General features: G+C 34.2%; 1 protein-coding gene across 1 annotated transcript in view; it reads right to left on the bottom strand.

Moving 5' to 3' along the window:
* Positions 1-16,818, bottom strand: part of LOC144252189 (adhesion G-protein coupled receptor V1-like) — a 96,820-nt gene that overhangs the window by 26,801 nt on the left and 53,201 nt on the right. The window contains 6 exon segments of the mRNA XM_077794683.1: positions 415-532; positions 7,621-7,782; positions 10,834-11,013; positions 13,304-13,486; positions 13,858-14,034; positions 15,837-16,039. Coding sequence (XP_077650809.1) covers positions 415-532; positions 7,621-7,782; positions 10,834-11,013; positions 13,304-13,486; positions 13,858-14,034; positions 15,837-16,039 — 1,023 coding nt within the window.

The following is a 16,818-nucleotide window of genomic DNA, read 5'->3' as shown; positions in this document are numbered from 1 at the left end:
ATTACATTGAGCATGTTGTTCTGAAACCTACTTTATTACCATAACAATTACCCATGTAATTGTTATTCATTTTCAATGTAGTTGTTTCTCTGCCACATCATTTTGAATGATTGCATAGCATTCTGCCACATTTAACCAGTCTCCTAATATCACATAATTTAGGAAGCTACCATAATTAATTTTATAATGTTGCTTCATAAAAATTTTTTATTTAAAAAGTCACAGCTGAGCAGTATGAAATCTGACCAGTCTTACCAACATCGGGTATTATAATGTTAATTTAAAAATGTACTTACCTGAGTACATCTTATGTTTTAGCAAAATTTTAGGAATTAGAAAACCTAACATTGCCTATCCCTGTAACTACTAATTATCTGCTTTAATCTACTTTTTAATTTCCAAAATTTTTCTTACCTTTTGCGGGAGATATTTCTACCTCATCAATTGGTAACAGCTGAATTGTATAATGCCTGTCCTTTTTCAGCATGGTGTCTTGCAGTGCATGCAATACAATAGTCTTCTGAGACTCCTTCTATAGCAAATGAGAAGAACAATAAATCTTCCAGATTGACCAAAGTCAAACTTTGGTGTTTTTATTAGCAGAATAAGGTTTATGCGCATAATCACTTTTTCAATCCTTTCTGTTGCCTAGAATAAGGGTTGCATCTAGGGAGAATTATTATACAAAAAAGTCAACTCTAACTATAAATTCCATTTATGCTTTTAATAGGAAAAATTTTAAAAAATTAACTCATCTCTCATCTCCTAAATTTACTGAAAAATTTCAATACTGGAGTTCAATCTTTTAGAGGACAAATGGTTACATCGTAATGTAAACTGTAAAAAGTCAAAGATTTAATATCTGTAAGGGGAGTTGGCTCCATTCAAGAAGAAAAACAAGCAATGTATGACCTGAGATTATAGTCACAGCTGCAATCGATAGGCTAGAGACACTTGCTGTAGTTAATTATCACTGACATTCTTCTCATGGCCTGTATTGTCAATGTTAAGTTATCTCTGGCACCTTCCTGGTTAACAATAGTACCACAGGCAGCATTACAGGAGCCTAATTCATAAGGAAAATCTAGTGCTTCCATCTAGGAACCTGGAATTTTATATACACATTTCAATGTTTTTTTTTAATCTTCACCTTTCAGATTTTGTTTTCCTTTGTTCTTATTTGTTCCACTTGTTTCTTGCTGAATGCATCCTGTTTTCTTATACTTTTTTTCCCCTTGCTGTTAAAACACAGGAATCCTATTTGTTTGTTTGTTTGTTTTTGAGATGAGGTTTCAAGGTCTTGCTATGTTGCTCAGTCTAGTTTTGAACTCCTGGGTTCAACAGAACTTCCCACCTCAGCTTCCCAAGTAGATGGAACTACCTATGCATACCACCATGCTTGGCACAGACTATTACTGATTTTATGTTTCATTCTTTTTTTTTGTCCTGAATCTTAGGAGCACATTTTGAATTGATCCTCTTCTGGTCTTCAGCCTTCAGCACTATTTCCATTGGACAATGGATGGCCTTTTATTTCTATTTAGTCTTTGTCCTTTATCTGTCCATTTCTTTTGTTCGTTTTATTTTGCTTTTTGGTACTGGGGATTTGAACTCAGGGATACTTTACCATTAAGCTATGTCAGCAGCGCTTTTTAAATTTTTGAGAAATCGGTCTCCTAAGTTCCTGAGGCTGGCCTTGAATTTGGTGATCCTTCTTCCTCAGGCTCCCAAGTAGCTGAGATTATCGTTGTGCACCACCATGCCCTGTTTGTTGTTTCTGACCTGGGGTCTCACTATTTGCCCAGGCTGGTCTTCTGAGTTCAAGTGTTCCTTTCATCTCAGCCTTCAGAGAAGCTGGGATTACAGGTGCTCACCAAAGTACCTGGCTTCTGCCCTTTAAATACCATTTGTCAAATCCCTCCTCATCCTGTCACTCACTCTTAAATGCATTGTGTCTGCTTCTTAATTTTTCTTTTAGTATATACTATTAAAGTCATCCACATTTCTGCATGCAGATTTAATTTAACCTTTTAATTGGTGTGGACAGTCCACTGTTTGCATTTACAATATTTTCAACATTTATCTAATAAGGACTATTAATATTGTAAACAATATTACCACAAACATTCTTCTACATGCTTCTTTGTATTTACAGTAATTTCTCTGAGGTGCTATTGTTTGAAAATATAGTTAGCGCTCATAATTTTTGGAATCCCTATTTACACATTTGCCTGCTCAACCAGTTTTTTTTTTTTTTTGTAACCCCAGAATCAGTGTTCAGGCACTTTTATGGTCATTTGCAGAGATGTGCACACTAGCAAAATCTCTGAGTCATTTTAACATATTTTTCATTTTAAATAAGCACTGCAACTCAGACTTGAACAGCTTATCTAACACAAAACAATATTTTCTCCTTATAACATATCACAAACTCCTTGTTGAAGACTGAAGATTTCAGCTCTACACTTGGGGGCCATTTAAAACAGTGAATTCACCAACAGAAAATTAAAATGGAAATGAAATGGCAATACATTGACAATGACAAAGACATCTGTTTACATTATGAGAGTGGAAACAAGAAAAGTCACATCTTGTTCTACCTCAGGTGGGAATGTGCTAATTGGGCGAATCTTATTTTCCACCACTATTTGTGTGTTCACAAATGACTGTGAGAGAAGCAAGAGTACTGATTTGGAGATTTACAAATAAATTTTAGTCAACAGGCAAATTCACAAATGTAGCATTGTGGATAATGATCAACATGCATCATAAGAATCAACAAGAATCATTACACAGTTATGTTGCCACCCACCTTACTACTCTAGATATAAGGCAGTTTCCATGTGGTATGATCTCCATTTCTCAAAAAAATTGACAAGATGTAATAGGAAAAACTGCTGACAGGTGATTACAAGTAGCAAATGCCAATGTTTTTGGAACACTAGTTACAAAAGATAAATGTTCTGGGATAAAAGGTGATGGGGAAGTTTCATGGGGAAATATATTTAGAAGAGTTTCTCTATTAGAGATTCAAAATGTATGCAAGCAATTTTTTTAATTGCACCAGGAAAGCTTTCTTAATTCAGTTTGGAGTTTCCCAACTCTATTTGAACACTCAATCTTTTAGAGCAATTATTATTCTGCAGAACAGCAGTACAGAGCAGTGGTTCAAGAAATGTTACTACAAACTACATTAGGAAAACAAAAACAGTTTCTCAGCTTTTTGAAATTTGAAGCCATTAATTTTTGATCATACAATGTAGAAAAAAGTTGAGCTTTACTGTATTAAGTTGAGGTATCAACTTGATATTTTATTAGAATTTTTCTAAATGACTTTAAAACTATTTTAAAGGTTTTTGGAAAGTATTTTCTAAGTGTTAGGGGGTTGGTTAGCCTCTTTACAACCATAACATCATGTAATCCTTATAGTCTTTATTAAAGTTCAGCATTACTTGTCCTTGGTTTGCATTAGAAAACCAAATGTGAGAAGAATTAATGAACTTTCCTGGAATCACATGCTAGCAAATGGAAGAGTGAAGATTTGAATCAAAGTTAACTAACTATGGACTCTACATCGTTTTTATTTTTTCGGTGGCTACTCCCAGTATCACAAGAGAATTAAGACTATAAAGTGAGTAAAGTAGATGAGTATAGGTGACAGAAAACTGCAACAGCACATAAATCCTTGAGAAAGTGGAACTAGGGAAAAGAGAACACTGAGCAAGAAATGTAAAATGCAGAGAAACAAATAAGAAATACCAGAACTATAAAAGCCATGGTGAAACAGAGGACTCTCAAAGAAAAGTGTTAGTATCAAATACTGATAGGAATCAATGCAGTGGAAAATATATAACCAATTATTCAGTGCAGTGAATTTGCGTTAGTATGAAAAATAAATGTTTAAGATAAATTCTAAAGTAAAAAGAGCAAGTTACAGAACAGATTGCAGACTAAAATTCCATTTGTGTAAGAATAAGATACATATGCTTGAATATGCACAGAAAAAAATTGGAATGCCATATAAGAAACTGTCAATAGTGGTTACCTCTGGTAAGTAGCAAAGCAAGATCTAGGAGAATTCATGGGGATTTTACTCTTTTCACATCCATCTGTATTGATTGAGGTTTACACGAAGACACATATTTTTATAACAAATTAAAATATAAAGATGGAGGGAAGGGACTTCTAAGTTAAACTGGCAGCAGGCTGATTGGGGGAGATGTGCCTTCTTCAAATGCACATATAGACACCATAAGGGACCTATACTGACAACAAAGGAAAAAGAAACTGAGAAAAGGTTTCCAAATTCAAGGCATAATTTTCTCTTATAGAGGTATCAATCTGGGGTTGACTAAATGGCACATGTACATTCCCCAGCCTGAACATAAATAACATGGAGAACCAGGGGATTAAGACCATTTGCTGAGGTCTCTGAACTCCAGGCCACAGACACTACACTGACCACAATAACTGGCTGCCATAAAATGCAAAGCTGTTGTGGTCCTACTCTTCACATCAATTCTGATCCTACAATTCACATTATGCATAGAGTGAATGAAATGGGAGTGATGTGTTACATCCCAGGAATTGCACACTTCACATGAGTACACTTAATAAGGTCCCAAGCAGGAATGCACATTTTCCTAGAAGTCCTAACAACATTTAAAAAGTGAATATATTGGATCTGAAGTAACTTTCCTATGTTCATACATGAATACACCACTATGTACAACCACAAGAATGGGATCCTGAATAAGTTATACTCCATATATGTATAATAAGTCAAAATACACTCTGCTGCCATGTGTATCTAAAAAGAAAAAAATAAAAATGAAAAAAAGTGCATCTATTACAAAATAGGTACAAGTAACACTAACGAGAACTGCATGAGTGAAGAGATGAAAATTAAGAGATGTTATTTAAGAATAACAATGTCAAAAAAATGTAATTCAAAAAAAAAATTCCCCAGAAGCAACAAACAGTAGGATCCAAGCTGCAGAAAATTTTATCAGCGATATACAGAATAAGTTGGGATTTGTAAAATCAGAATGCAAAGAAAAAGGTGGAGATAAAAATTATGTGTGTCACAGTGATGTCTTAGAGCATTAAATTTAGTTTCTCTGTGTGTTTCCTTTCCTTTGTTCTTTATCCAGGGGCCATTTTACTTCTTCCAGGCTACGTTGAAAGCAAAGTTTCTAGGAAATTATTGAGATAAAGGGAAATACAAGATAGGGGAGAAATAATAGTATTCTTGGGATTGAAATCTTTTGAAGAGGTAGGAAGGAAGCAGGAATGGGTAGAGGGAAAAGAACCAAAATTAGCAGAAAAATTACACTTATTCACAGAAGACCAAGGGAAAACAGTAGGAGAGATCTCAGAGCAAGCTTTTCTTGAGCATGGCTCTACCCCAGATCTCCATGTAGATTTTCTGATGTCCAGTGAGATCTTATCCCTCCAAGAAAGGACTCATTACCCCATGTGCTGGGAGTATTTCAGGCAGACAACTCTCATCCTCAGGCTCCTTTGGAAATTGCCTCATCTGAAGAAATACCTCTCCTGTAGGTCAGATCCTCTTTCTGGCATAGTTCACTCGTGGTGACTTACACAACACAAGAATATGAAACTCAACGCTTCTAAAACTCAGGAAAACTTTGAATTGTTAGTCCCTTTTGAAGGCAAGCTATAGTGTGTGGTAGTGTCAGTTCAATACTCCATGATAGCTTGCCTTCAACCCTGCACAATGCTGCTGCTTCTACTTGAACAGATGTTGATCTAAGGAGTACTCTCTCCAAAACCTTTAGGCCCTGCATCTCATAACTTTCTCACCAGGAAAGACCTACTGACATATCATCTGTGGACATTCATCAGTCCTGGAGGCTCGCACACTTCTGTAATAATATGGAGCTCAGATATCCTTCATGCAGAAAGACATAGTCAGACGTGACTTCTCTAGTGCCATGAAACAACTGAAAAGATCACAAAGAGAATTTCCCTGTAAGTGGGGGAAGAGTAACTCTCACAGTCATTGGTACATTTTAAGGCAGTCCAGGAAGCTATTATACAGTTAACTGTGGTACCACTAGGGCTGCCCTGTAGACTAGTATCTCAATTGTCAAAGTGAGCATTGCTGTGAGAATTATTTGTGGGATTAGAGATCCACCTGTGTAGTAGTAGCCATAAGCAGGACCAGGAGAAGACTGCAGGGGTTGTCAAAACCAAATTAAAACCCCTGTCCTGTAGATATGGATACCTTAGAACTAGATATGCAAGAACAATGGTGCTGCTATACAATTGTACATAAAGGAAACTCAGCCTTCAACCTGTTTAAGACTGGTGAAAAACAATTAGCAAATAGGGTCAAATCCAGGAATAAATCCATCCTTCTTGAGGCTGTGCTCTGAAAAGGAATGGCTTTACCCAATAGGGGAAAATATAACATTATTTGCCATTTGGTATAGATGTTCAAAACCAGAAACCCTTTGTAATCACCTGAGAAATACATCTAGCAGTTGGAACCTGGTAACTAGAAAAATATGCCCTTTATTACCAAGGAAAACCTTCACAGAAATTCATGACTCATTTCTAAATTTTAAATTCTTTGTATGCTAGGTGAGAAATTTTTCAGATCATAGCTAAGGTATGCAACCTAGATGTTTCCTGACTCACCGCTTATTAGATTCTGAGAAACAAAGGGATGCTATATCTGCAACACCTGAAATTTAATGCCATTAGAGCAACCAATACATCAAAAATGGTAATATTTAAGGAGCAATAGTCTGTCAGAGGGCATCACTAATTAATTTATTATTCACCTATTAGTAAACCAAAAGAAAATACTGTATTTTTTTCTTTGGTTGTGAAAGCTCTGAAGAAAAAAAAAACAAAGCACGACCCCTAGTTTCTGGTTCTACTAGTTGTAGAAACCAATCATATGGTCAAAGAGATCCTGTTCATTCATCAAAGTAGACAGAACCTTTCACCTTCACTTGTTGTTGTAGAGGGCTGAGATACATACAGAAGGATTGTAATGGGCTTCCCATTCTTAAATTATGTATCTTGATTCAGTTTTCTGAGCAGCTATAATATCAATCTTTTTCTCAAAATGTACAGGAATGTTAAAAATTTAAAGCATTTGTAAAGCTGAGACTATCTACGAGATTGTATTAATATGAGACACAATCAACCTATTCTTAGTATAAAAGTTTTGTATACTCAGAACTTTGCCCTCAGTCAGAGAAGGAACTGTAAGATGTTGGCCGTGGGATAGAAATAGAGTGTGAATTAAACAATCTGACAGCAGAATTGGGAGTTTTCTCCCTCTTTCTGAGAAGAATTTTTTAAACAATATCTTCATTTTATTTTTATGTAGTGTTGAGGATCGAACCCAGTGCCTCATGCATGCTAGGAGAGTGATCTACCACTGAGCCACAACCCCAGTCCTCAGAGAAGAATTTTTTTCCCCACAGTGTAGGGAATTTCAAAATATTCCAGATGTATTAAATACTATCATATAAATTCACAGTAATATTATGCTAAGAGAAATTAGACAAAATTAGAGAAACTACAAATTATAAATATCAAATTAGAGAAATATAACAGGAGTCCTCATGCTGCCATTACCTCATCAAAATGAAGTGTCCCACTTAAAGGACTGAGATTATCCTTAGCTTTCTCGTCTGTAGTCCACCGAAGTCGGAAGGCGCCCTTTCCCCCTGGGGACAGGACAACTGTCAATGTCACATATGAATTGTCATCAGAAAACAGGGAATCATTGACCATTATCTGAAAGAAAGAAAATCCAGTAACACAAAAAGAATAACAGAAGAAACAAACAGAATCTTCTTTTCATGATGACTGCAGTTTTCGAATTTAGAATTCTATTCATGAAATGTTACAATCATGGCAGAGAAAAATATTTCACCCCACTTCCTATCCTTCTTAGACACTCAACAACATGGCATTTCCCATCTTCTCTTGCAACTAGATGGAGCCACTGAATTCTTGTGAGTAGATTATATCTAGGAGCAACATATGCTGCTGACACTCTGGCCATAAACATCCACACAATCCTCCATATTCTCTCTTTTCCCATGTGTCAGGTGAATAGAGAGGATAGAAGGAGTCTGATACCTGAGTTATCAGTTAAAGACAAGGTATCCATAACAATTAGCCAACTAGGAATACTGGCATAGGACTCTTGTATAAAGAATAACATTATGGGAAGGAACTAAGATTTAGGGTTTTTTTGTAAAGGTGTTCAGGCTCCCCACATAATACAGACTTCAAACTGTCCTCTCAATTATCTGCAGTTTACTTACTTTAGTAAAAAGAGGTTTTTTAGTTAAAAGAGGTTTAACTTGATTTAAAGAGAGGAGATTCGATACATTAATTTGCCAGTATATTTTTTACACAAGTCCTTATTAAAATAAGTAATTCAAATGAATTACACATGTTAACTCAGTGAAATAAAGTCTGAATTGAACCTACAATATCCACCTTCAGTGCAAATGCAAAATAACACAATGCTTCCATTTTTAAGGCAGATACAAACTTAACAAACATGAAATATAGGTTGGTCGGTTGGTTTTCCATGAGACTTTGCATTCAAACCAATAATATAGATTTGGAGCTAACTGATATGTGTTGAATTTCCATTATTTGTCAGTTCTTCATACACTTTGCTTTTTTTAAGATTCACAGAAACTCAGAAATCAGATGTGTATGCATATTTGGCAAAAAGGGGGCCTGGAAAGTAGTTTGATATTTAGACTGATATTTACTAAGAAAGAAAAAAGAAAGTAATCCATTATAAATCAATTGTATACCTGTGATGGTTTTGATTCCACAGATATAGCATTAGTTTGGGTTTCATATGTAGATTTCTGTAGATCTCTGATATTCCTATTGTCTTGGCATATATACTGCATTATTCTATGAGCAGCTTATTAACTTTGACACATTAATACTAATCTTTCCTCAATATTCTTCAGTTCTCAGTCTAATCTATGGCACAATTAATGCTAACAGAATGTTTACTGTGTGTGCAATGTTGTATGTTTATATACATGTTAAAAGATAAACTCCATGTTATTGGGGACTTTCTCAATAAAAAAGATGGGATATAAGGAAAGCAGCTGGAAAGAGCTGCCAAGAAGCTATTCATTCTACACAATAAAAATAGCAACTGACACTTAGTGTAAAGAAAGCCCAGGTACATGAACTCATTTACTCCACAAAACAGTTATGAGGAATTATACACTGCAGACTGAATAACCTGAATCTCACTTGTGAATCTCAAGACAAATTGGAAATTTAAGGCTATTTCGATAAGATATCATTTCCAGGCATGATTCAATTAGGTTTAGAGCACAAAAGTTTATGTTAGCAGTTAAGATAAAATGAATAAGCAAAAATTACTTATGAATAGTAGCATAACTTTATTTTCCATATACGGAAGAGAAACTTAAAAATGCAATATCCAACATCCAACTCCAAAAGTGTGATGAACTCCAAAGCAAAAACATTAAGGTTTTACCACCTAAAGATTTCAACACTAAACCTGAAATTTTAACCTAAGCTCATACTCTAATAGAGGAATTTTATTAAAAAATTAAGTTACTTATTCATAGATACTAAAATATGCAAAGAATTCCATGTGGTTGAAAATACACAAAATATTAATGCTGTCTCTCTTAGGATACTAATATTATGGAAAATTTTACTCTCCTCTTTAAATTTGTTTTATTTTTTCAGACTTTAATGCTGTCTGAGAGATAATCACAGCTATTCTTTTGCCAATCCATCACTCCTTGGAAACACTTGTGCAGTTTTTTGCCAAGGAAGAAAGAGAGTTTCATGGAGCCACAGCAAAACTGTGCTCTGTTCCTTTTATAGTTCCTATTTCCTAATGAAATTGAAATTTCATTGACCAAATCATTAGGTAATTATTAAGCTCTATTTTAATTCTGGAGCGTATGAAAAGCCCAGCTCTGAGAGGTAAGTTGTAGGTCTAGCCTTTCATGCTCAGGACAGTAAAGACAAGGGGCAGTCAAGCAGTTTAATCACTGAAAATTATCCACAATGATCAAATATAAATGATTAAATAAAGGGAGTGATGACATATGTAATCAGAAAAGTTGCTAAGGATCTTTATGAATATTTCATCTGGGAATTTCCTTTAAAAGATAAAATCATAATAATTATGGCCCAGAGATCATGTAATAATAATTATGATAGAGTTATAGTACTTTCAGATGTGGTGATACTTTAATATTAGTTGCCAAGCTACGCCACACAAATGTTTAATTCTTATGATTAACCAATCATAAGAAGCTTTTTTCCCTCCCTCAGAAGATGAACCAATAATAAGTGAACTCCCTCTTTCAGGTCTTGGAAGAAAACAGCCAAGTGTTCTAGAAGGGAGAGGGAAGAACATGACAGCATACCAGAACTGAGGGAAAATTCCCTCATCAACTAAACCCATCCTGGGACGCCACATTCAGGCCATGACAGTCCTGTTATGTGGCCAGGATGGTGATCTGTAGAATAGACAGAAAATAAAAGGTATGGACAAAAAGTACTTCTTGGTCTAGTATACTCAATAAATAGGAAATTGCATTCCCTCTGTAATTGTCCGGTGTTAGGAGCTCACATTATATCAAGCTGTATGTATATGTGGGAGGATTGGCCCCTAAATTAACAGCAAACTCAAATGATAATTGAAGAGAGATTTGTAAAGGAAGAGTAATAAAGAATTTCAAAACAAAAGTAACAGACACTTTTCTACTTAAAACTATATGAGAATTTCACACTCCCCTGATATATTTAACTTACAGTCTGTTTTTCAAATCCAAATACTGCAAGTGGAGAATCATTCTGTGGAATAATCACAGTTACCACAACATCATCCCCCAGTCTGCCACCTCCAGCCACATGGATTAAGGAAATATTGAACAACTCCATGAGTTCAACCTCAGCATCATCAATTATGGTGATTTGTATCATTGCAGTAACCTACAAAAGAAAGGAAGAAAAGGAGAGAGGAAGAGAAAAATAGAGATAGGGAGGAAGAGAGGGAGAGGAGGGGAAGGAAATATTGCAATAATTTTTCATTATATATATATTTCAATAGAAACTTAGAAACATGACACAAAAGAAAGAAGCAAAATTTTGCCTGTTAGATTTGTAATACTTTTAAAATCATGATATTTATAGTAGTTGAAAGTCAGAAATTTACAGTCTGCTATTTTTGAGATAAAACATTATAAATGTAATAAAATATAGTATATTTACAGATAGAAAAAACAAGAACTTCTTAATCTTGAAAAAATATTATAAGTGTTATGAATGCTCTAACAACTATTGTACAAACATAAAACCTAGTGTGCTTTGTTTTATTACATGAAAGCAAATGAAACAATAAAAATTATCATTGACTTCTGCAATTCATATAAATGCTATTGATTTCAAATATATATATATATATATATTTAATGTAGGGGAAAAGAAAAGCAGGAAGAAAGGCCAAATTTGATTTTGGGTTTTTTTTTAAGATTTTTTAAAAATCAGGATTTAATTCATTTCTCTGAGTTTATGTTAAAAGTTTTATAAACTTATAAATAACCTTGGTTCACCTTGTGATTTCCCTAGTGGTCATAAACCTATACTAGGTATATATTCAATATTTAAAGTCTCTTTTTGTATGCCACAGGTAAATTCCAATACTTTGATATAGATCTTTACCAGAAAATGAAGTTTTCTACCTAAAACCTTTAATTTAACAACAAGGAGAAGCAAGAAATCTGGATGTCACACTCAGATAAACGAAAGCTTGAACAAAATCAAAAGCTAAAATGGAAGCGCATTAAAATGTGTGCACCTCAAATTGGTACTGCAGGATACAGACTGTCTTCTATATTGATGTGGACTTCAAGGATCAGGATGATACTAAGGATGTTGGAAAATGATGAGACTTCAACTATGTGCTCAGAATTACTACTGATGACGTAACTAAAGTTGGAAGGTTGCTTTGGTGAAAAATCAATTTTTAGTTTCTGCTTTTAATGTAAAAATCTCATGTACTTAACAGTTCCTCCTCCATGTTAATAGGAAATGATGCAAAGTTCTAGATCTGATAATAGAAAACAAAAACTCACGATTTCAAAACCATTAACTATAATAGGTCTCTATGTGTAGAAAAATGTAGATTTGCATGCTTATCTTTTAACAGAATTTCCTGAGCCTCTAGCGGCAACCAATAAGTTTATGAATACTATGCAGATTTGTCAAGGCAAGAATAAAGCTACCTATAGATTCTGCTATATGAAGTTACTAATATTTTCATGGTTGTGCATATGCCTTTTCCACTTTTCATGGAAAATATTATAAAGATATCTCATTCTTATATATTACAAAACACCCAATTTAGAAAATTTATAATACTTTGGGAATATTTTGTAATTTTTAAGCTTGGTAGACCTAAGTCTAGAATGTCATTCATTTTTCAGGTTTTAATAAGATAAAGTAAGTTTGAGACATTAATTTAATATTTAAAATTTTTATTGGAAATTCTAAATTAAAATATGCATTTATAAACATTAGGAAATAAATAGAGAGGGTGAGGTTGTGGCTCAGTGGTACAGTGCTTGCCTAGCATGCACTAGATATGGGTTCAATCCTCAGCACCACATAAAAATAAAGATATTGTGAAAAAAAATGTCCTTAACCTTTATTAAAAATAAGAAATAGAATAAAAGCATTTGTGATCATAAATACATTCAAGTTCATCACGTAGGTTTTTATACACTGCAGGCACCTCTAAGTCAATCATTATCATGTTTTAGAATTTTTGGTTTTTAATGGAATCAGGTAGGGAAGTTATCAGGTAGGGAAGTTCAAAAAACGGTGAGCTAGGCACAGTGCCTATAATCCCAGTGGTTCAGGAGGCTGAGACAGGAGGATCATGAGTTCAAACCCAGCCTCAGCAACTTAGGGAGGCACTAAGCAAATCAGTGAGACCCTGTCTCTAAAAAAAAATATATAAAAAAGAGCTGGAGGTATGGCTCAATGGCCAAATGCCCCTGAGTTCAATCCCCAGTATTAAAAAAAAAAAGGTTGTAATTCTTGCTTCTTAAATTTCTCTTCCTAGGCCCACATTTATTAATAATATCTGTGTTTGACTTGACACAGAAACATTCAGAGTTATAATAAAACTGGCAATCATTAATGCATGCTCATTTGGTAGATACCTATAAAATTCTTGAAGAAGAATCAAAAAATACTAACATGTTCATGACAAACTTACTTGCCCATCTGCAAATTCAAGAATCCCTTGAGATGGATTAAAATCTTCCAGGCCAGCAGTGCCTGGTATTGCTTTCCAATAAACATTTACTGTCTCGAAACTTCCAGCCAGCCGGACTACAGGAACCTGAAGAACGTTCAAGGGTGGAGGCACCTCATGAGCAGTAATAACTCCACCAACATCCTTGAATAAAGAACACATGTTGAAAAGTAAGACAAAAGGGGCAACTATCCTAAATCATCATCTTGTAACTTTTTTGCTTCCACTTGTATCTTATACTTCACTCTTCAAATTATAAGTTAATAGAACGGAAATAGGCATGACAGGTCTTTAGAACTTTTACTCTGAAATTTCACAAAAAAATAAACTTGATGAATCCTTTGAGCTGGTCAAAGAGAACTAAGAATTAATTTGAAAGACAAATTTGGCTGTTCATCTATTTTAAAATACCTACAAGCAAAGCCAATTGTTTTTGCAGAAAATAAAAAAAAAAACTGAACAAATCATTAGGGATGAGCTTCTACATTACTATAAATATATGAAATTCAACTCACCCTAGTAACATGAAATATAAAAATTCCTCTGGGATCATCATTTTCCTCAATCGTTATCTCAGCTGTTTCCATTCGTGGTCTCTGTACACTTGGCTGCTCTGCAGAGAAGTCAGAGTTCACCAGGTTTACCTCAGTGATGATGATGATAAATCCTTCTTCCAACTCAGGAGCATCATCCTGGGAGGTGGGGTAAAAGAAAAAGTGCTTTTCTGTTTTCGGTTGTGTTTGTGAGGTGAGGTCTCACTATGTAGAGCATACTAGTCTTGAGCTCCTGGGCCCAAGAAATTTTCCTGCCTCAATCTCCCTTGTAGCTGGAACTACAAGAATTAACAAGGATGGTAGAATATGATAGACATCATCACCCAAAGTACACGAATTGGTGTCAACATAATTTATATACAATCAGAGATATGAAAAATTATGCTGTATATATGTAATAAGAATTGTAATGCATTCTGCTGTCATTTATTTTAAAAAAATTACAAAAAGAATAAACCATCACTCCCCGCTAATTTTGAAAGAAAAATATTTAATTTGCATTGGAAACTTGATATTATTCAGTATGGAACAAATGAGTTCATCTACATGAATGAACAGCTCTATCACACACAAAAAGATTCATATTCAACTGTATACATTCTCACTGACAACTTCAGGATCCATGGGATGTTCAAGATTAAAGGCAATGTTTCTATGGAATGCTCATTCTCATTAGCAAATAAATAAGTTTTCAAAACCTATCCCACAAATTTTATTGTTGAGGTACCAGGGAATGAACCCAGGGACACTTAACCATTGAGTCACGTCCCCAGCCCTTTTTTAAAAATTTTTAATTTTGAGACAGGGTCTCACTAAGTTGCCTAGGGCCTCACTAAATTGCTGAGGCTGCCTTTGAATTTGCAATCTTCCTGCCTCGGCCTTCCAAGCTACTAAGATTACTGGTGTGCACCACCATGCCTGACCTATCCCTCAATTTTAACATGTATTGAATATGCCTTTCATATATAATATTCCAAGAGAAGTTTAGTAAATTTTACTTTTCCTTTAAAAATCAAAGTTCTAGACCTGTAAATCTAGATGTAATACTATATTTAATTCATTATTAAAGGTTTTTTTTTTTGAACATGGAATAAAATTTCAAAACATAAAAAGAAAACATGTAGAAAGGGAAAGGAAACCACCTTCCTACACTATTCCTGTATCTTTCCCAGACAGTCCTCTTCAGAAGTCACTACTAGCAGGAAAACTAATGACATTTACTAATAATATAGACATTTATAATAATCAACATATAGTGTTATTAATATTACAATGTACTATTTATTAATACCTTAGTTGATTTAAGTGCATAGTGTTGGGAATCAAACCTGCCACATGTTAGACAAGTGTCCTGCCGCTGAGCTATATTTCCAGCCCCAATAATTATAACATTAATACAACTATTGCCACTTTCAGTTTTTTGTGTGCATGATTATAGATTCTTCCTCCCTCTCCCTCTCTCTCTCTCTCTCCCTCCCTCCCTCCCCCCCCCTCTCTTTTTTTTCTCTCTTTCAATATGTAAATATAGATATACAGAGCAAAAACTAGACCTAAGCCATCTGAATATTAATCTGGATTCAAGTAATTGTACCCTGAAATGAAATTATTCCCCTATCAAACCAACAATAAAAATAACTAAATTGTTCCATTTTTTCAGATATTAGTTTAAAGCAACTAAACAATCAACATAATAGTACAGACAGGCAAATAATTAATCCAAATACAATGTTTCAAAGTTCACTCAAATTTGTCATTTTTGTAAGCTAGTTATAAAATATTTATTTATACATATTAAATATTTATTTAGGTGAAAAAATTACTCACATTTTCTATATTAAAAGGATCATTAAAAATAATTTTTACCTGTAAGAACATCACAATTTTACATTGAAAAGCATTTTCTTTTCTTTTCTAGCATATTTATTGCCATCCATACTTACTGGCAAAATGGCAACATTCACATGAGTTTCTTTTATGTTTTCTTTCATTATTATTGTTGTTTCTTGCAGTACATAATCTTCATTTTCAATAGCTTGATTATTTGTGTGTATCAAGAAACTGGGTTTCGTCTTCAAGTGAATGGCAATGTCCCCAAAGAACCCTTTATCTCGAACAACGTACAACTGCAGATTGGTGATGTTCTCTATGAGACAAACATGCCTCTAGTCAGTATGCTTTTCTGTTTGCTGTCAATGTTGTTTCAAGTTCTCAGTGGAATGTTCTGCACTATCCTTTTAAACAGGTAAGCAAACAAGTAAAACAAATACAGTACATACTCCCAAGGAGTATTCTGTCCATTGTCCCCAAAGTTGTGCTGAAAATCACCATCCATTCCTAGCATTCTGTCTAATCTCTCAGCTCTGATTCCACACGTAGCTTCCTGTGTTGTACGTGTCATATTGAAATTGCTGAAAGTCTTAGGGAAGTGCATATGTAAAGTTGAACAGAGGTTATATGTTTAAAAGATTCTTGAAAATAAATAGTGAGATACATGAAGACATCATTTAATGACTAATCATTAGAATAAGAGTAATCCATGGGATGTTCAAGAGTAAAGGCAATGTTTCTATGGAATGCTCATTCTGAGCATATACTAAAGTTCACATACTGAGGTGTCTCTCTCAAGGTTCAAATTATTTCACAACACCTACACTTTATTTCAATTCTTAGATTTTTAAAAAATTGTCATATAAAATGCAGTAAAAATGCCTGTCAATATTCACCTGCAGGTCTATGAATTTCTAATGACTAATGCTGTGTCTTTCTTTCCAAATTCCACAGTGAGATTCCTGGCAATTGATAGGTATTTCAAAAATGTGTGTTAAATAAAAACATAAATGGCTTATTTTATCATAAGTGTATTGTTTCAGTTCTGAACACATGGAAATATAAAGACCCAGGAAATACTACATGTCATTTTTT

This window comes from Urocitellus parryii, unplaced genomic scaffold (assembly GCF_045843805.1).
Source record: "Urocitellus parryii isolate mUroPar1 unplaced genomic scaffold, mUroPar1.hap1 Scaffold_37, whole genome shotgun sequence".
Lineage (NCBI taxonomy): Eukaryota > Metazoa > Chordata > Mammalia > Rodentia > Sciuridae > Urocitellus > Urocitellus parryii.
This window is presented reverse-complemented; position numbering and strand designations above follow the sequence as displayed.